At 34.7% G+C, this 21,965-nt stretch overlaps 2 protein-coding genes across 6 annotated transcripts in view; one reads left to right on the top strand and one right to left on the bottom strand.

The window, feature by feature from the left end:
* Positions 1-21,965, bottom strand: part of LOC108967868 (protein sickie) — a 369,021-nt gene that overhangs the window by 90,466 nt on the left and 256,590 nt on the right. For all 5 annotated transcript variants that reach the window (XM_018931510.1, XM_018931508.1, XM_018931505.1 and 2 more), the window contains 3 exons: positions 14,788-15,455; positions 14,033-14,177; positions 12,017-12,394 (listed from right to left, as the gene is read on the bottom strand). In XM_018931510.1, the coding sequence (XP_018787055.1) occupies positions 12,017-12,394; positions 14,033-14,177; positions 14,788-15,455 (1,191 nt within the window). The remainder of the gene's footprint in view (positions 1-12,016; positions 12,395-14,032; positions 14,178-14,787; positions 15,456-21,965) is intronic.
* LOC108967870 (chitinase-3-like protein 1) lies at positions 3,032-5,933 on the top strand. Its single transcript, XM_018931512.1, has 4 exons — positions 3,032-3,171; positions 4,222-4,678; positions 4,743-4,990; positions 5,048-5,933. The coding sequence occupies exons 1-4, from the start codon at positions 3,093-3,095 to the stop codon at positions 5,779-5,781; spliced, it is 1,518 nt and encodes a 505-aa protein (XP_018787057.1). The 5' UTR covers positions 3,032-3,092; the 3' UTR covers positions 5,782-5,933.

Genomic DNA, 21,965 nt, shown 5'->3' with positions numbered 1-21,965 from the left:
TTTTGTAGAAAGACACGCTTAAAAGTTGGTTAAACTTTGGCTGAGCAATGCGCGGAGATTATTTGTGTGATGATGCGGGAGTTTTGAGTTTAGCCATTTAGTCAGAAATTAATTTGAACTGTGTTTAAAAAAGGAAAATCAAATCTTCAATGGTTTTATTACTCTGTTATAAACTGGAGTATAGTTTACTTGTTGAAGTAAATATCGTTTTCAATTCCGAAATAATTATGGCAGTATATTTCTATATACATTTATTTGGAAATTATTTTTAAAGAATATATTCATCTAATATTATACATATACTTAATTTAATAGAAATACTCAAAGCATGCTCCTTCGTTGTTAACTTATAATTGAAAGAAGACGACTGAAAATTCTTTTATGTTGGACTACTGCTTTTCCTATGCTTATCCTGTCATTTACTATAAATTCATTGTAATAAAAAGTTAGGTAAAAAGAAAGAATCCATATCAAGTAAAGTAGTTTCTTTCGGTTTGTCAAAAAAACAAAAAAAAAATATATATATATATAATAAAAAAAAAAATAATAATAAATTACGTGATTAAACATATGTTACATATGTATTTTTAACAACGTATCATGACAAAAATCGAAATTGACTTTTTTACTGTTTTTGATTCACTACATCATTTTACAATATGCAGCATAAAATTTTCAGCTCCCGCTGTTAGATATAACCAATATATAACCATTTTATAATCAAAGCTCAAATTTTGTTTCAACTGATGTGGTTTCTATTATATAGTTTTTCCTTTGCAGAAAATCGCTATCAGATATAATAACCGATATATAACTATTTTATAACCAAAACTCTAATCAATATGAGTGCATGTTAACCAATATAAAACCATTTTATAACCAACACTAACATTTTCTTTCAAAATGGGTGGTTTCTATTTATCGTTTTTCTTTCGTCTGCAAATTTATGAAAAATTATTTTCCATTATTTTGTATTTTAGTTGACGACATATTCACACACTATAAATAAGGAAAATGAGGTCAAATATCAGCCATGTTCGATTCGCAACTCCTAAACCCTGCATGTGCTGATCTCTTCTTTAAAGGAACATGTGGAAGCAAGAACAAAGCCGAACAGCCAATTTCATTGCAGGTGAGCACGTGAATATCTTATAAAACTTACTTCATACTTCTTCTATATTTGATTAGAAGTATTTTATTTATAAGAGTCCAAGCTCTGTGCTCGTAATTATTTTCTGATAAAAAATTTTGAGTGAGAAATTTATTTTTATAACGCAAAATTTTATTTTTATAATAAAACAAATAAATCTTAATCAATATTTGGTTAAAAAGGGAGACGCACGAGCATTAGGCAGCAGGCGGCTGCACTTAGGGCAACAATAGGCCCATTGTGCTCCCGGGTGACAACCAAATTATGCTTTATCCAGCAAATCAGTGGATTTGGTAAACATTTTTTTTTCAACTCAGGTACCCAATGCCTCTTAAGTTGGAATTTTGGAAGATGTGGAATATTATATATCTCGTCTCATCAAGCTGAAGGTTGGGCATTTGCATAGATAATGTTCCACCATCTCACCATCCTCCATGCTTGCATACATTCCGCTGAATCCACTTTTTTCATTTTCTGAAAGCTGAATCTTAAGAACAGGTGTCCTGTGATGACCCCTATAATATTACAAAGTTCCTCTTTTGGCTAGAAGCTGTTTATGGTACGTCCAATGTTGTTTGAGTTTCAAGATCTGAGGTGTTCCTCTACGTTCCCTTGCTTCAAACAACCCTTGAAGAAGCTGAATCGTCTGGGACAGTTTAGGGGAACTACGTTTCGAGCTGAATCCGTGTGGGCCAGCTGGCCTGTTTCCTCATTTTCTTGTATTCCTATATGATTGGGTACCCAGATGGCATTAACCTGGGTGACCTACTGAGTTTCTAGTTATTGCCTGTTTGCAAAACCTGCATAGCCTTAACTATTCACAAGAAGGTTTAAAGACTTTTCAGTTTGAGCGGAAGCCAACTAGGCACCTTCTGTTATTTTTGGCCCAAGTGACTGAAATGCAGTCACTTAGTTTAAAGCTACCTTCTCTATGAATTACTATAGAATAATCACGCTCCTTTTCCTGTATCACCCTTTCATCCGTCGCTGTATATGCAGTTTTCGCCATTAGAACTGCCGATCACAGAGTCAGTGACATATTTTTTTCCACTGTGGAATGAAAACATTGTGTTTAATGTTCGTCGTAACGTAACGTGAATACTGACTCCAAATTGCTTCATACTTCACTTGACTTCAATATTTAAATATTTGCAAAAATTAAAAAAAATATTTATAGTTTAGAAAAAAAAAGTGTTTTATTCGAAAAATTTTGAAATTTGTAAGTTTTAACTTCACAAATTATTTCACTCAAATGCAAACAAACACATCTTCTAAAGCAAGTTGCTTGTTAGACAATTATTTTATTTATTTTGGTGTGCCAGCTAGTGCATTGGTAATGTTATGCTATTTTGCATTACTTATCTACTAAAGTAAAAGGAAATACTACGAAGTGCAATGGTTAAATAGACTAGTGTATATTTCGAAAAATAATTTCTAAGGTTTTGCGAATTTTTCATTGTCTTCAAATTTATTTTCTCGAGAAAAAAACATAATTTTGTGAAATATGTGCATACATATGGTGGCCAAGAGTAGCCATTAGACCCTGTAGAAAGCAAAAGTTATCAACCATATATGCGTCATACAAAAGTATTCAGGTGTATGATGTTATTACGGTATATTTATCTCAGTGACATCTCTTTTATCAATGCATCAATGCTCTTATCAGTTAACGGAAAAGGTTTCATATTACCAATATATAGCCTTCATTGTGGCATTTTGTTGCCATTGAAATTTTTTTATGCGTTTTTTGTCAAGCGGCATAAGAATTATTGAACTCAAGTGGGGATTTTATTTTGTAAATAAAGAAGTCAGCCTTTCGCAAATATCGATCGACTATAAATTATCAGAGCGGCGCGATTTTACGCTTAGTAATGATCGAAGAACTGTCAAGCAACAAACAAAACGAGCAAAGTGAAAGTGTGACAGTGCGAAAAATTGTGAAATGTTCTTAAAATTATATGTGCTGATTGCACTGGGTGTGCTGTTGCAACAGAATGGATGCGCAAAAGCGCAAATTCGAAGTGAGTTAGGAGTAGGGCAAAAATGAAAATGCTGTTTGAGTAATAAGTTTTTGGGCATTTAACAACATAAAAGTACATTTAAAGTGAAACTCTTGATACCATAACCAGAAAAAGGGCATACAAATACTTTCCGACTCAAAAATTTGGAAATCATAATCTTAAAAAAAATCAGTGAACGGACACAGTATTGTGTATATTTGTATCTGAATAATTTTGCACAAGTCCCGAACTTTAAAAATCTCAATTTTTCGAAACTTTGGAAATATATTTGTTATTTTTTTTTATTCAAAAACAAAAAAAAAGGTAATAGAAATAGGAAACAGTCCTTTTTGGGTTTTGTGAACCCTATTTAATTCGAATTACGTTTTAAATAACTTCCTCCTATGCTTAAAGGGAAAATGAGTAAATTTTGAAAATTTTGTGTTTATTTAGTCTATAATATTTACTTCGTTGAAAATTAGTACCAGACAACTAGTCACTCTTGAAAATATATTGTTTGATATTTTGAAGTTTTACTTATCTATTCAAAAATCTTAAAAATTACGTCTTGCCAAAAAGATGTTTTCAGACTTTGTTAATTGTGAAAATAAGTGAGAGCCCTCCAATTAATCTCCAATCAAAAAGAGAGGTTTAGGTTTAGAATAATAATTATTTTTCAATGTCAAAGATAAGATATTTTTAAATTTCTAGACTATGATATTAATGAGACTAAAAAAAGCCCACTAAGAATACCAAAAAAATATATATAATAAATATAAAGAGACATGCTTTCAAAATTTAAAATAAACCTATTAAAGTTACCCAAAAAGAATATCCACAAAAAGTAATATAAAAAGAAAATAATGCAATTTTTACGTAGGTGAAGCTCTTTTCAACTAGGCGCATTCAGGCTTACACATTTAATGATTATACTTGCAAACGAAATCAATTAAAGATAGCACTAACACAGCGATATGAAAAAATTATAAAAATATCTTTTTATCTTTGCCACTTTTTATTGCACTTCAACACTATATTCCAAAACTAATTCGCGCCTATCTTTTCCCACAGAGAATGTCGTCTGTTATCACGGCACTTGGGCCACATATCGCCAATCAAGTGGAAAATTCGACGTTAATACTATTGATCCCTTCTTGTGTACGCATCTTATGTATGCTTTCTTTGGGATTGAGGAGAGTGGGGATTTGCGCGTTATCGATCCGTATTTGGATTTGGAGGACAATGGCGGACGTGGCAATATACGTAAATTCAATGCACTCAAACTGCAAAATCCCACGCTGAAAACACTAGCGGCGATCGGCGGTTGGAATGAGGGTTCGGCAAACTTCTCGATCGTAGCAAATGATCCGGAACGGCGTAAGCGATTTGTGCGCTCGGTGGTGCAATTTGTACAGCGACATAGTTTCGATGGTGTCGATTTGGATTGGGAATATCCGAATCAGCGTCACAATTTGGACTATGATGATAAGACTAACTTTATAACGCTGCTACGCGAACTGAAAGCGGGGTGAGTGGGCGCTGATTTTTATTGAAAGTTATTGTGATTGAAATCTTCTTTAAATAATTTACAGTTTGGACCCCTATGAGTATTTGCTCACTGGCGCTGTAGGCTCCTCAGCCGAATCTGCTTCGAAGTCATATAATATAACGGAGATCTCAAAGTACTTAGATCTTATCAATGTGATGGCATACGACTTGCACGGTCCATGGGATCCGGTCACTGGCAATAATGCGCCACTCTTTGCAGGACCCAACGATATTACCGAGAAGAATAAGCAACTGAACTTGGATGCCATAATTAAGTATTGGTTAAGCGAAGGTTTGACTTTAGAAACTTTTATTAGTTGTCATGCATTAATTCATAATTTGATTTCAGGTGCGCCACGCGAGAAACTAGTAGTTGGTGTACCCTTCTACGGACGCTCCTTCACGCTCTCCGATGCGGAGCAACACAGTGTCGGTGCACCACATTTGGGACGTGGCCTTGCCGGCCAATACTCCATCGAACCGGGCACAATAGGCTACAACGAGCTCTGCGAACTCATGCAAACCCAACCTTGGAAGGAGGAGTGGGATGAGGCGCAAATGACACCGTACGCATATATGGGACAGCAGTGGGTGGGCTTTGAGAATCCGCGCAGCATTTTCCTAAAAGCGCAATATGTGAGGGATAACGATTTGGCCGGCGTTATGGTGTGGTCATTAGAATCTGACGATTTCCGTGGAACTTGTGGTGGCGAGAAATATCCGCTTCTGCAAACTATCAATCGTGTACTCTTCGATGGTCACACCGCAACGGGTCTAACACAAGCAGTGCTGAATTCGGTGGCAGAAACCATACAGCGACCTGCGGCGGCTGGTGTTGTGGCGTCGTCCGCTGTGGGTGGGCAACAGCAGCAGCAACAACAGTCGATAGTGCCGGATCCGCGTGGCAATAGCGAGTGTGGCAGCGATGTTGAAGGCTATTTGCGTGATACGCACGATTGTGGCAAGTTCTACTATTGCCAGCGCGGTGTCAGCTATACATTTAATTGTCCACAAGGCTTGCAATTCGATTTAACAACAGGCAACTGCAACTACGCGCAATTGGTGCAGTGTGAGAGGATTTGAGTACCAGTAATAGAATCGAAATTTTTATTATATTAGTTACCTATAGTAGGTGTCGTGTAACGGGAATATGTGTTGTATACGAAAATCAGTTTAAGATGTACTATTTGAATAATTAAATGGGCATAGATATATGCAATATATAAACTTATAAATATATACGTATAAGTACATATGAGATATATGTGCGTTTATAAAAAAAAGTGAATTTTTTCGAAGAACAATTGCTTGCATATTTAAATGATTTCTAGGCATCCATTTACATATTTATGACATTGTATATTATCTTTATATATAAACAAGTAAGAAAAGTGTAAGTTCGGGTATCACCGAACATTTTATACTTTCACATGATAAAGTGATAATCGAGATTCCATTATCCGCCATTTACATATTCTTTTATTATGCTGTAAAATTAATTAGATGAGATCAATTTGTGTACTTTGAGTATTGAATTGTATTTGCATTTATTTTAATTGTATTGAAAAGTTAAAGTCCTATCACGACAATTTTTACACAAGGGATACCTCAGCTCAAATACCGTATTTGTGTAAAGTTTTATTCCGCTATCATCATTGGTTCCTAATCTATATATTATACAGAGAAGGCATCAGATGGAATTCAAAATAGCGTTATATTGGAAGAAGGCGTGGTTGTGAACCGATTTCACCCATATTTCGTACATGTTATCAGGGTGTTAAGAAGATATCATATACCGAATTTCATTGAAATCGGTCGAGTAGTTCCTCAGATATGGTTTTTGGTCCATAAGTTGGCGACGCCACGCCCATTTTCGATTTCCTTACTTCTGCCATTTCTTCCGTAAAATCTAGTGTTTCTGACGTTTTTTGTTAGTCGGCTAACGCACTTTTAGTGATTTTCAACATAATTCATAGTGATTTTTATAATGCTTAAGAAAAATCAAATAAAATCCACTACGTGAATATTCTCAAGATTTCACTATAAAATTTCTTCAAAGCATCCCCTTTCATTTTCTCAATATGGAGTATATTATCTCTTAAACAAATAATTCTTAATTTCTGTCTGGAATTTTACTGCCTTAAAGCCTAAATTTAACTCTTATTTCTGGTCTCCATAATGACAAAAAAAAAAAACTTGAAAAGAATATAGTATAAGAAATTTTTCAACTTACATATATGTATGTATATTTGTGTATTAGTAAGCACGTATCAAGTGTGCAAAAGACAATATTAGCATACTTTTAGTTGCATGTGTGATTCCCAAGTACTTTAACATTGAGAGGCGTACAAAAAGTAGTAGAGGCATTCTTACAACTAATAACGGTATTCACGAATATGAATTGTAACAATAGTTTTGTACTTTTGAGAAATATGGAAAGCATTTGGGAACTAAATAACTTAATAACTTTTTATATGCTGAAGGTGGTTTATTAAGTTTGCCACGAAATTGTACAAAGATGGAAACGTGCGAAACCTTTGAATTTCATATATGTATACATATCGATCGGAAGTTTTCTAAACGTCCTTTTTTCCCCAAGAAGCTACTCATTTGTAATCAGAACCGCCTATATAAACCACTTTAGCATACAGCTATCACAAAAACTGAATGATAGGATCAAGTTCCTGTACGGAATCTTTTGTATTATATTTATGAAGGGTATTATAGACGTTAGTGTTTTTTTTTTACCCTTTCTCTAATTTTAGGATAACATAAAGTATGGTTCAACCACAGTGAATACCTTATAAAACTTGATTGAATAATTGTATAATTATTTTATTAAATAAATCTGATTTCATAATAAAAAAATTCAGCTATAATTGATACGTAAATATGTTAAACTTGACCGATAATACTCATTATTGATTATACACGAAACGACTACCTTTCTTAGAAATGCAGGTTTTTACAAAATGTTTGCATATTTCTTGTATTTGGCATATATTAAGAATGCATAGATACAACAAGTCCTCTAAGAGTGGATATTATTAAAAAAGTGGAAGCTGAAAATTTCAAATTTTCTTCGAAGAGAGAAATTTAGTTAAAATATGAGCTAAGATTAAGTACATTATTTCTTTTTTTAAGTAGAGGGAAACAACAAAAGCCGGAGTGTGCAATTTTAAGCCGCTCAACCTAATCTACTCTCAACTATAAACTCTCCCATTGAACCAATTAATTAAGTATTACTTCGTGGAAGTGATAAGACATTTAAGTCTCTTCTAAGGCACGTATGTCCATCATATATGTCTCAGTTTTGTCATAATTGAGGCTGCCGCTTCGCTGACACCTTTCCAGTTCTCAGTGGACTAACACATGAGTGTAGACAAATTTTCCACCGTAGAACTCCCTTGTACTTAAAAAGCGAGGGCAATAAAAAAATATGTGGTCAGAGTCTTCAAAGCACTCTGTACACGTCGGCCAACTCGTACTAATGTTGTGCTGGAATCTATACAGGTAGCTTCGAATACTCATGTTCGCTTAGTATTTACGTTAGTTTGTGCTCATGCCGCCTGTCGACAAACGAATGGATGTCCGATATCAGTCAGTAGATTCACCGTCCTTTAGTGAGGTTTGCTACCACTGCTGCCACATTGTTAAGCTTTTGACTCTCTATTCTCTTTGGGCTCATATAGATTCTGATAATTTGTATATGCGCTCGAATTCGTCACCCTGTTAGTCAGTAGGCATCATACTAGCTATTACTTAGATACAATTTATTTTAGGAATATTAATATACATATTAATGTAGCATAAACGAAATTTTCATGCCTTGAAGACATACACAGTTATTTTGCTGGCTCGACAACCGAACTGGTTCAACTTTAAACGCGTTTTCCGCGAAACTATCTTTTTCAAAACGATACCCAAATTTCTCAGGTTCTACTAGACATACGAGTATTTAGCTAAAATTTTTAGAGAGTCTTTTTTATAGACTTGTTTATGTCTGCAATAATCCAGATTCCCAAATTAAATTTTTTAATATTTTTCAAAGTTTTGGACCAATTAAAAAGTGACACAACATTTTAATTTTTTTTGTTAAGGAAGTCTCCATTTCGTGAAAAAAAAAATTTCCCATTTTTCCCCATTCCCCCCACTTGACCAGTTAGTAATGTTTGAATTTTTAACTTTTTTTATTTTTTTATTTTTTTATTTTTTTGTTTTCTTGCAGTGTTAATAAATAATTAACAAAATCTAATCCTCCTTAACGTAATTTTATTTCAGAAGAAAAAAGTCCAATATTAATGCTCAAAATCACAAAATTTCTTAGTCCTTATTATTTTTGTTGTCTTCATTTCGACTTTAAATTTTTCAGATAATTTCAAACTTTACATAGCTTTTAAGGTCCATACAAAATTTAAGAAAATTCCGCTTTATGGCACACATGAGTAAAATCACAGAAATGCAAATCATAAAAGATTGGCGCGCACTTATAAAATAATAGAAGAATATCGCTTCGTCGACAATGACCATATGGACAGCGCTATGAAATGAGTGCGTTATAAAAGTCATACAAACGCAGACATACTCATAAAATGCCAAGCCACATTGCAACCAACCATGCAATCAGCCACTCAAGCGCAGAGACAGAGCAGACAGTTACAGCTAACACACATTTTGTTTGTGTAAATACTTGTATTCACAGTTATAAAACTACAATGTTTGCAAGTGGATATGTGTGTTCATCATACGCCCTGCCGACGCTGTTATTCTGTCTGAGTGAGTGTTTGTGGCCCTGAATGAATGAATGCTGGAGCATTTCATATTTGCATGCAAAATACCAGTAGTGTCAGTGTAACAGACACACATACACACAAATAAAAATAAGAAACATATGTATAAATGTATGTTAGTAATGACAATGAGATTGTGTGTGTGTGCACTTGGCAGACATCAGACCGGTCATCCGGCGACAGTTGCATCATTTTTGCTGCACGACTGCTAATTTTCTGCCGTCATTGCACTAGTTCTACAAATTCACATTGCTGGGCAGTTACTTGCATTCCCACACATATATATATTTACATATACATTCACATATGAACAATACTTTCGAAAGCTTTGCACACCCTTTAAAAGTATGCTTTCTTTCTTTTGTCCGTCACTAACTAACTGCTTCATATTTTTTTACAGCTTTTATTGCTTGCCATGGTAATTTTACTGGAAATTATTACCACGAACATATTTAAATATGCATGTTCACATAAACATACATATTCGCAATAATTGGCATATATAATTTCCATATTTTTCAACTTATTTTCTCGGCAATCAGTACGCCTGATGCTGAGCTTTATTTTATTTATATCTTCCGTATGAATAAATATTCGCAGACGCGTTAGTATTGCAGTCCTTGAGTATAATGCAGTCCTATATATGACTACAAATTACAGACATGAAAAAAATTCAGGAGGAATGAGAAAAATTAAAGTTATAATAATTTATAATAATATAATATAATTGACATTATCGATACACACAACTTCATATAGGAAGCGAACTGTCAAACTTCCATTCTAATTCTTATCAACGTCTTCCCCTTCTTTCATTTCTGACAACACTAACCAATGTATTTTTCTCTCATACACTTATTAAAAAATACTTGAGAGAAATATTTATATTTATACCATACATGGGCATTTATACTGCTTGTTGTTGAACTGAAATAATGTAATATTCCATTTTTTTCTATTTTTTATTCTGAAGTAGTACTCGTATGCCGACCATGATCATCTTGTGGGTCTACTCATTAATGTAAAAAATTATTCTAAAACCCATCCATGACTTGTGTTTTAAGAAAGGAAAGTCATATACGATTTCGTGCGAAATTAAAAAAAAGTCATATTTTGAAAAGTTATGCCTTTAGAAATATCATACTAAAATTATGTATAAAAATTTCAAATATTTTCTGTGTTACAGTCTTTATTATTGTACCCGCTCTGTTCAGTCAGTTCCATCAGTATATTTTTACTCGAGTTTTTTTCAGAAACACATTTTTTAAATTTATTTGAGTGATTACTCGCAGATTCGATCATTATACATTTTTTTCTGCATGCTCTATATACCCATTGTTCTCTATGGACGCCGTGACCAAAATTACCAAAATTTTTGAGAAAAATACCCGATTTTTTAAAGACCCCGCCTTTTTATTAATTTTTACTTGTTTTTAAATTTCTACACGAAAGTATCTTTAATCTTTGTAAGATTTGAGCTTCTTTCAAAAGCTCTTTGTGAATACATTTTAACATTTTCTCAAAATAAATAAGTTAATCTAGTCTGACATTATATTATTTGGGGTACCCATCAGCTCCACTCAATAAGTTGTTATATGAGTACTATATCAATCCTTACTAAAAATTCATATTTTAAGAACTTTCATAAAAAAAATCTTAATAAGATTTGTAACGTTTTACTAGGGATATGTAAAAGATTATATAGCATTTCGATAACAGCGTCATCTATTTATTATACAGAAGAGGAAGACCCTAAATGAAAACAAATATCGGATGTTTAAATACAAGAAAGCGATATATAAGTATATTGACCTCAGCGACATCTCGAGAATTAGAAGAGAGCTTATGTAAGACAAATGACATAAATAGCAGTCTGCTGTCTCATAACTACCATCTACATATTTACTCAACTATGGCAACAATATTGTTAAATGAATCGAAAAATTCGAAATATATTTCTGAGTAAAAAAGTTAAGAATTAAGTAATTTAATTAAAGTATTTAGATTTTTTAATTACAGTATGAAATTTAAAATTAAATAAATATATTATTTACCCATTGACAATATTATTGAGCATTAAAAACTACATGTCAAAGAAAATTATTGCAAAGATAATATTTGAAAGCGAAAAAAATGTTAATTTTTAGGCAAAAGTTTATTAAGCTTTATTTTAAATATGCGAAATGATTAATATAGTTACTATGTAAAGCATATATAAAGTTAAATTTAATTTATTGTTAGTAATTATTCAAATCGAATTAGAAAAAGCAACTTTCAAAATTATCCTTAAGTGAAACAAATACTAAGCGTATTTAAGCAAGTTTAAGTGTAATTCCTTTTCACCTTGGATATGTCCGTTCTTTCAAGTAGCTTTAGCGCAGTTAAAAGTTAGAAAAATTATTTATTTAAACATTGTTAAGCAAAAGTTAGGGTAACAATTAATTTCAGTAGAATAAAATTTACCAATACAGAAACTAAACTCGTTAAAGTTAAGTGAATTTCTAAATTTTATTAGCAATCTCACTCACCTAATGCTGTTGCTGCGATTCAGTCGTGGGCTCTGCACATATGGCGACTCATTGCCCGCACCGGTGGCCGCCACACCAGCGCCACCACCAGCACCGCACGCTTGCTGCATGCCACTGCCCTGTGCGGCTGCAGCTGCGGCCGCTGCTGCAACGGCTGCGGCGGCATTACGATGTTGCAACATTTTATGGCTGTGGCGTGACATGGCCGGCGAACCGATTTGCATATTCTCCAGCGAATCGCCCTCGGATAGACGACTGCCCGCCGTGTTGCTGTGCTTCAGCCACATGGCGTATGTGCTATACTCGGGCTTGACTTCGGCGTAGGTTTGCGTGTCCGAGAGTGAGCCATCGATCATTTTGCCAGGACGATTTGATATTCTGAAAAAGGTGAGCATAGTGTTATATATACTATGTTTGTGTACTATCTACGGATTTGTGTAAATAACGGCTTTCAATGCGGCTGAGGATTAAACTTTGGTGTTGTCGCAATAAATCAGTTAAATTATCATGATAAATGCATCTAATTAGTGTCGTTTTATGGCAATTAGTTAGGAAATAAAGGGTGTTTAGGCTTTCGCCAACATTACGACGATGGTCTTTCTTTTCGTAATTCTAATCAAACTTTAACTTATTTGTTTCATATTTATACTAACAAATAAATAAACAAATATGTACCATTTTGGTCGATAAATTCTTGCCATTTTTCCGCTAGAGACGCAACGACATCTATTGACAAAATACGAAAAAAGTTTTTCGACTACCCTATATATATTTTTTTTATTTTAATTCTTAGAACAGGATAGAAACGTCCTAAACTGTATAAGTCCCTCAGTATTTGAGATATCGTTCTCAAACTGTTCATATGTCCTCTCCCACCCTAAAAATCCCCGAATTTAATTTTTGTGGTTTCAGAAAATATTCGATTATTTCATTAATTTTCTTTTCATGCGAAAGCATTGTCAAAAATGATGCTCCATTAGAAAAACATTTTTATTTGCGACACCCATTACTAAGTCTAATTGGTAAGAGGCCTTCAACATAATTAGCATATGTTGCATAGACACATTAGTGGTTGGTGCCCTGTTCGCCGCTTTTCACCAATTTAATATCATTTTTAAACCCGGGTCATTTATGGAATATATATTTAGCAAAGCTTTCTCGGTCTCTAAATAAAGTTTTATTATTTTCAATATTTTTCCAACTTTTTATATTCCTTTTTTTGTTGCCCTCACATCAATGTAAAACATGTTGGGGCAGCTAAAATTAATTACATCAGTTATGCATTAATTTGCACCAGAGCAAAGCACAAAATATGTTTTGCTAATGTTTGCCGCAGTGCACTAATTAAATAGCTGTTGAATATTAATGCTGAAGTGATGAGAGGCAAGGGTATGTTTCACTAAATAATAGAAGAGTTTGAAGCAAAAATTGAGATAATAGAAAAGTCAAGCTCAACTTTAAGAGCGCTACGTCCAATTTATGGTCGTCATATCAGATCAACCATTGAGCGTCCAATACAAAGATTTTAATCCAATGGGTCAAAGAAGTGTCCGTAAGGTCGGGAATATTGCTGCCGCTAGCTCATCATTTGACGAAGACCCAAATCAGTCTTTCACTCTTCGTTCTCAGGCGTTGACCATCTCTGTGATGTCGTGGTGGCGAATTTTGCGAAAAGATTTTAGCTTACAACCTTACAAGATCAAATAGTCGCCTCAACAAATTCATGGCAGATTCTGGCCTGTATGCGATCGTCTTTTTCATCCATATCATGGAGTTCGGGACATCACAGCGAATTTTACCATTCTATTCCTAGCCTATTTACTTAACATACTAATATGTGACCTGGTCTGCGGAAAGGGGGCTTAGGTGTCAAAATTTTCACTTTTTAGTTGATTCAGATGGAAGATGAGATGTTTTTTTTTTAACAGCTGTTTCCCAGAAAACTAGTTTTCGCACGTTAGCTCCCTTTTCGTTGACCAGGTCACATATGCTCATAATATAAATATTTGAACTTACCTGTGTTGAAATAAATGTAAGTCTGTGCCCGGCTTGGGTAAACTGTGCGATCCAGTAGCAAGGCGTTCGCGTATTGATTGGCTGAGCTGTGTTGCGCCGGGTCCAGTTAAAGAAAAGCTACGATGTTGAGTGTTCGGAGGAAGCTCTGGAATGTGAAGAAAGAAACTAGCTATAAAATAAGCAACAACAAATATATGTACACAATATAGAAAAATTGTTTTCTAAAACTAAAGCTTTGAGCCAATTATTGTCCCCAGAGAAAGACTTCAGGTCTTGGAAAACAAGAAACACAAGGTAAAGGACAAATACTTTGGAATAGTATTGATGGTGGACAGACCAAAGAGTGCCTAAGTTTAAGCTAGAGGGAGCTTAGCAACATTGTATGAATCATAGCAATGTACCTAGCCCTATGATAACACCATCAGAAATGGGAAAATGGATTCATGCACGTCATGAGCAGAGGATGATGAGGACTAAATCACCCTGGCCTTAGGCGGAGGATTACTCTCACTTAAGACACATTGGGCAGCTTGGGAGGAAAATAATCAGGTCTTCTATATAATTTCAAGAGTTGCTGGATAAGGCTTAAATCGGTTACTTCCCGGGGACACAATGGGCCTAACCCCGGTCCAAGTGCGGCCGCTTGCAGTCCAGCGCTTATGCGCCACCCGACCAACTATTGCCAACAGACTTAAAACTTCTTTCAATAAATTTCCTTAAACTTCAAATACTCAAAAAAAGATTTATCCACTCACTTGTCATATCGTTGGGCAACGTCTGAGTTCCGCCAGAAACTTTTCGTCCTCCCGCACCTGTGGCAGTACGCGGCACTGCTGAAACGTGTGCTGTGCGTCCAACGCCGCCACACATACCACCAGGCGAACCACCAGCACCGCCATTTGGCTGACCACCGCCTGCGTTCATCAAGGCTGCGCCCATCATTGCGATATTCTGTTGTTCCGCTGTTGCTGTAGCGCTCCCATTCGTGCGCTTTACATAGCCAAAACTGGGCGGTACACCCTTAGTGCGACTCGATGGTGAACTTTGTTTGGAAGAGCTACCACTGCCACCGCCCATGCTGCGCCTTGACGGCGATGACTTTTCAGATTTTTCACCTTTATTGTGTCCGTTCAGTGGTTCCGGCATTTTCGTCCAGTTGTCACGCCCATTTCGTGAATTCGAGCGATGTACGCCAACCACACCAGCGGAATGGTGCTGCATGTGTTGCGCGTGCTGAGCATGTGTGTGATGTTGTGGACTTGCATTGGCGCTGGTGTTACCAGAACCGCCGCCGCCACCTCCACCGCCACCACTGTTGCTGTCCATTTTAGGGTTCGAGCCACCGCTTGAGCTGGCCTGTGAGGCAGCAGATGAAGGTGGTGCGGTGCCGATGCTATCGAGACTGCCACGGCTGTTGCGTATGCTAAGAGAAAAGGAAGAAAAAAATATAATAAGGATTAATTGAAATTATATAATTCTGAAAATGCGAATTTTCATTATTTCTGTTTTGAATGGAGAAAATGTCGCTTTTTGAGTGCTCTGTTCATGTCTACACTTCTGCTTCATATTCCAACTCATTTAATTTAACAAACTATTTTAAACTGCTTATCAGCATATTTGCAATTCCCATCACGCCACCGCTCGCCTTTTTCTATTTATTCGAACTCGCCAAAGTTGCTTGACTCTTCGCATAAATATTTGCATTTATATGAGCTTGCATGTATGTTCCAGCTTTGTGTGTGTATGTAAAGTGGCAAAGTGAGGTCAAAAGTTGCAGCCAGTGCTATTTGCGCTGCACTGTTTCGCATTCGTATTCGCGAATTGCAGTAAGCAAACAACAGCTGCAACAGCGACAAACAAAGGAAGTCAAACACCCTTGCCAGCATGTTAGTCAGTCTGTCCCTTTGTTGGGTTTTTCGCTATGCACGGCACTCCTCACTGCCGTGTTAGCACCCTTGCATTGTCTTTTGTTGCAACAAAGTGTAGGTTGCTTTGGTAGAATTTTCATTCGGCGCATATGCCTAGTGGCACAGTTTTAAACGGTGCTGTCGTGCGCTTGTTGTTGTTATTATTGTCATGACAACACAACCGGCTACAATGTGTCAAATATCGATTTAATTCTTTTGAGCGCGGAGTAATATGTACATATAAATGTATGATATTTGCGCATGAAAGATTATAGAAATGTAAACTGGCCAAATGCCTAGAAAACATGTTTTTATCACTTTATTAGGGTTGTCTGTGTTTTTGAATGAAAACAGTAAACAGCGTTCGGCTGCACTGAAGCTGTAATGATCTCTACAAACCAAAATATTGTCATACAAAAATTTGATTTCATCGTTGAGTTTATGTGGCAGCTATATGCTATAATATTTCAATTCGAGGGATCTTTTCGGAGATTGCACTGTTGCTTTGGAAAATAATATAGTATATGCGAAATTTCGTGAGCATAGCTCGTCAAATAAAAAAGTTTTCCATACAAGGACATACTTCTCATCGTTGAGTTTGCATGTCAGCTGTATGCTATAGTGGTCCCATCTGCTCAATTAGTTTGGATATTGTAGCATAGTCGGGGTTAATAATCCTTGCGAAATTTCGTGCAGATATCTTGTCCAATAAAAAATGTTTACATAAAAGAACTCGTTTTTGATCACTCAGTTTGTATGGTAGCAGTATGCAGTAGCTGTAAAATCTAAGTTCAGAAATTGTATAGATGCCTACGAAAATAATATATGTCAAATTGTGTGAAGATAACTTGTTCAAAAAAATTTTTTTTCATACCATAATTTTATTGTCATCGTTCATTTTGTATGGTAGCTATATGCTATAAGGATTCAATGAACAATTTGTTCGAATATCATACCATTGCTGTTAAAGTACTTTAAAATATTTTCTGCAGTATTTCATGACCCCCCTAATACTTTAATGCAATGGCTTTACTATTCTCCTCATTTCGTTGATTCTAAATATTTATTGCTTAATTGGCATCAGCAAGCCAGCAAGTGTTTTTTTTAGTCCGGCAAGATGTCGTATCCGACATATTTATGAGCTTATTAAATATAATTTATTTCGTATGTTGACGCATACGCATACATACATACTTCTATACATACATGTACATGTAAGTAAGTGTATATCTGTCTGTCTACAAAAGAGCTGGGCGAGCAATGAACTCTTGTCATGCAATAACAGATATATATCACATACAACAAGCAACAAACTTAAAAAATACTTATGCAACAATTTTTTAAATTGAAGCAGAGTTTGGAAGCAGAGTTGATATACAAATAATTGAATATGATAATTAATAGGGCAAATGTAAAATCAAATGGCTTCCGCACTAAGAAAGTATCCCTTTAAACTTAGACTTAAAAAAAAAAAACATGTTCTACTTTCTTTATTTCATGAAACTTGATCTGACTATTTTGAGATGAAATAAGTGTAGCTTTTTTATTGATGTTATGGTGAATCAACGAATTTCGAGAAGGTGGTTTAAAATCAGTTGTCATTTCGAAAACTATTGCTGTGTGCAAACTTATATTGCATGATAGTCATGGGATCTATCGTGAGGTTGACACAACTACGGGCATTTGGTCCAAACACACATACAATATTCCGTGAACATTTGACTGTAAAACAATTTTTTCACGTTGGACCCCACACATTTTTCAATCACTCAAAAAACGGTTCGATTACTCGACAGAAATGTTAAAAAAACACGATAGCGATGCTTTGAAACACACGTCTATGACATCGTTACATGTAACGAATCGTGGATTAACTCGTATGAGCCTGAGAGTAAACAGCAGTTGACTTTCTGGGTGTTTCCAGACAACAAAAGTGGAAATATTTAAAAATAAACAAATAATTCATATTTTCAACATATTCCAAAAATTGACACATACCTCTAAACTCATTTGATCGCACTCTCTTTTTAATATCCTTATGCTCAAAGAAAAGCTTTTTCAAATACAATTTAGCAAATCGATTAATGAATATTATTCAGTGCCCTTTTGTAGCTGCATTTGCATTGATAACTGGCGAAAATTCCATTTCAATTGGTAATCAAATAAGCGCACAAATACATAGACACATATAACATTCATCAAATTTATTCCACTGAATACAAAGGGCACGCACGCTTTCGTACGAATAGATGCGCATGAGAGCACAGCTCACAAAGAGCACATATGTATGAGCATGAGCATATATAAAAGCGTAAGGATGGCAGCGCATAGAAAAAGTCATTCGAATATTGAAGACTGCTTGATAATAAAATTATGCAGACGCACAAAGCAAATATTGAACTGAAAAAAAAGAAACGACTAACGATCGATAAAATTATTTATATGAAAACATAAAGGATATAACACAAGAGCAGCCTCTTACTTACAGACCGAAAGCGCAAGAGAATTCAGCAAATAACTGATTGATGGGTGGGTGGATCAATGCGAAGCCAAGAGCAGTCAAGACGTGGCATCAACTCCGGTGAATGCTGACTCGACGAAAATGAAGAAATGCAGACAGTCTTTATGCCACAACAACAAATCTATTTGAAGTGCTGCATAGAAAAGCACAATCACGCGCACGACTCCACAAGCGCCAAGGTTGAGAAATAACTGAAGTGTTGCGGTAAATGTTGAATTTTCGAGTTGCTGCAATACATAAATTTGTGGCAGACCACGGCAATGCTGCAGCAGAAACAGCTGCAACAGCGATAGCGGTATAAATTATTCAGTGGCAGGGAACCGAGCGATAAGCGGTAAACATTACGGTTGAATGGCGTGAATACAAAGGAATTTGACAATTAGAAGAGATATAGTGCTGTGATGCGCCATGGTTGACTTGGTTGTATGAAGTGTGCTTTATCGGTGATATGAAGGATTAAAGGAGAGAATACTTGGTTGAAACTTTGAATTTGAGAGTTAGTTATTGTTACAAAAAAAAAAAAAAAAAAAAAAAAAAAAAAAAAAAAAAAAAAAAAAAAAAAAAAAAAAAAAAAAAAAAAAAAAAAAAAAAAAAAAATTATGGGAATGAGTTACACGTATGTTCCAAAGTGGTTTGGTATTAAATATTAATTAATTAAAGGTAGGCACCGCAATTTTATATATCTACTACTACCACTTTTGCTTAATTAACGAAAGGATTTGAATACACAACATCCAACAACCATTATTTACGATAAAAAATTCATTAACATAAATATTTCGTCGCAACACTCCCTAATTTCCTCAATCTAAATGCTCTTCACGCCCTAATATAGCTTAATTTACACCTGTTAAAGACCATAGGAATATGCTATAAAGCATGGTACCCATTTAGGCACTTTAAGCACACAGTCATACACCTCCTTCTTCACCAAAACATGTAGTGAACACATCACACAGTAACAAAAACTATTTGCCACAAACTTGACCAGTTATAAACAAGCATACACACCGCATATAACAGCAACAACCAGGGAGTATAACAAATATGCTTGCATATATTTAGGGTTAATTGAGCGTGATATATGATTTTGCCGCAGACACAGAAAAGCGCTGAGGCGTAAGGCAGGAAACAGGGAACTGGGTATATAAATAACATACAGGCTCATGTGGCAAAAGGGAGCAAAAGGGAGCAAAAGCAAGTCACAAACATACAAACAACCTGTTTTTATTTAATATAAGCTTAAGCGCCTAGATGTGTACTACGTTGTAATATGTGTAAATGTTTAAGCGCCTTTTTTGTGGGCATACAACTTTTTGTGGCATATTTTTAGGTGCGCCTAATCCATTAATTTGCCAGTGATTTAATGCGCTTATTACTAGAGAAACGACAACTTATAGTAAACGAGCGGTAAAGAGATTTATTTGGAATCGTAGGTTTTTTGACATTAAAATGGGTTAGGTGAAAGGTAAGTGGGGTAAAAATGTCTCAGAAAAAGTTTAAATAAGTGTGCTAACGTGAAGATTTATTCCGATACACATTTAAACCATTAAATACCACGTGATCAAATTTAACCCGGACTGTTCGGTTTAAACTGCACGCAAATGGAGGTGATAAAAATCGTTTTTCTAGATTGGTAGAACCCATATTTTGTTGGTTTAAAGTTTGTTCTCCATATGTTAATTAATTTTTGATTGGCGGTTATACTATACATTTTTTCGGTCCAGAGATACGCGTTTTTTGTTCTAGTGAAGTTTGATCTACATATGTTAATTAATTTGTGATTGGCAGCTATGAATTTTTCAGGTTTTGAGATTTTTTGTTGTGAAAATATTTAACAACAAGTCTGCTTGAAATTTTGTTTTACTATTTGAATCACAGCTAAGAAATCGTTGAAAAAAGTGTTTACATTCATAAAACACTTAGTACTTGTGACGGTGACGGGACTTGGGTTTATGAATATGATGCCAAAATTGTTCAACAATCAAACGAATTGAGCTCCAGAGGAGGCGAAACCGGAAAAAATATATACAGAATTTTGAATTCAGCGTGGCCTTAAGAAAGCCTATTTTGAAAGCGATAATAAAAATTTGCATCGTTATTCATGAACATTTAGTTCTTTTGCATTTTTGAAAGATTGGTATCAAAATTTCATATCCGGTTCAAATTTGATCAGATAGTAAATAAATCGTTTATTCTGACTAATAAGTGGTAATAAAGATTTGTATCAAAATTCATAATCTTTGTCAAATTTGATCAGATGGTAAATAATTGGTTTATCCCGACTAATATTTTCACCGTAAATAGCTCCTTTAATGTTTCACAATTTAAAATGAAATAATAAATGCCTTATGACTTATTGTTTAATTTTATAAGCGTTAAATAGCTTTACATTTTCCACCATTTTATATTTTTTATATCAATTTAATATAGTAATTAAATTTAACACATGAAACGTCTAGCACGAAGCGCGGTGCACTCTATACCAACAAGCTTAAAGCTACTTGTGCACAGCCAAAGTCCAAAGTATAAAATCTGTAGCACTTCCCTCCTACCACAGACAGAAAAGTTATTTTCTGTTTTTTCCCTTTTCGCGCTTTCTTTCACGTTTATCGCCGTTAAGCAGCGTGTAATATTTGTTGTCCTTTTATTAATTTAATCTTATGCGTGCCGTCTGCCACACTTTAGATTTTTATCATACACTTTATATGCCACTTTAGCAGCTTTTATGTAAGCACATCGCCACTGTTGTTGTTATTGTTATGCTGTCTGCTGTGTCTGCATTATCGCTGGATTGCGGCGTTGTCGGCGGTCGCTTCAGATTCGATTTTAATACGGTAGCTTTTCATGTATTTTATTATGCTTTCCTTTTATTTAAGCAAATTCTTTTCATGCGCTGTATGTTTTCATTATTTTTAGACGGGAAAGATATGGAAGTGAGTGCGATAAATTGTAGTAAGAGTAACTTTAAAAAAAAAAAAAGTAATATTTATGAAGCATACTTTAAAGGGATTCATGGCTGGCAAACGCATTTTAAGACTTTAGAGTTGAAACTATTTATTGTTATTGTAATATTCGAAAAAAGTTTGTTGAAAAATACGTTTTAGGAAATTCTGATACACTTAAATATTTTAGTTTATTTTTTTAACCTTTTCTTTACTTATCAGTGAGCAGTTGAGGGAGATAAAAGTAGTAAATAGTCTGGCAAATAGTTCACTGGGGAGCAATAGTATATGAAACGCTTTATGTAAGGATTATAAAGGACAGAAGGAAAATTATTGTTTGCGAATATGCTTTATATAACAATAAATTTGCGAGAAGATTGGTCAAAAAATTTTTTTTTAATCCTCGATGTATGTATGTTATTTCAAATAATTTTTCAATTAAACTCCTTCAAAGTAAATATACTCTAATTGAATATTCTAAAAATAATTTGAGATAAAATATCATCACCCCATATCTGCTTCATTTCATATTTATGTCTCAAAACCTCTGCTTTTCTTAC

The sequence above is a fragment of the Bactrocera latifrons genome, unplaced genomic scaffold, assembly GCF_001853355.1.
Source record: "Bactrocera latifrons isolate USDA-ARS-PBARC rearing strain unplaced genomic scaffold, ASM185335v1 scaffold_2, whole genome shotgun sequence".
In the NCBI taxonomy this organism is placed as follows: domain Eukaryota; kingdom Metazoa; phylum Arthropoda; class Insecta; order Diptera; family Tephritidae; genus Bactrocera; species Bactrocera latifrons.
This window is presented reverse-complemented; position numbering and strand designations above follow the sequence as displayed.

Coding starts and splice junctions, on each gene's coding strand:
- LOC108967870 (XM_018931512.1), top strand. CDS start 3,093: ATGTTCTTAAAATTATATGTGCTGATTGCACTGGGTGTGCTGTTGCAA. Junction 3,172..4,221: donor CGCAAAAGCGCAAATTCGAA/GTGAGTTAGGAG, acceptor CTTTTCCCACAG/AGAATGTCGTCTGTTATCAC. Junction 4,991..5,047: donor TAAGTATTGGTTAAGCGAAG/GTTTGACTTTAG, acceptor ATTTGATTTCAG/GTGCGCCACGCGAGAAACTA.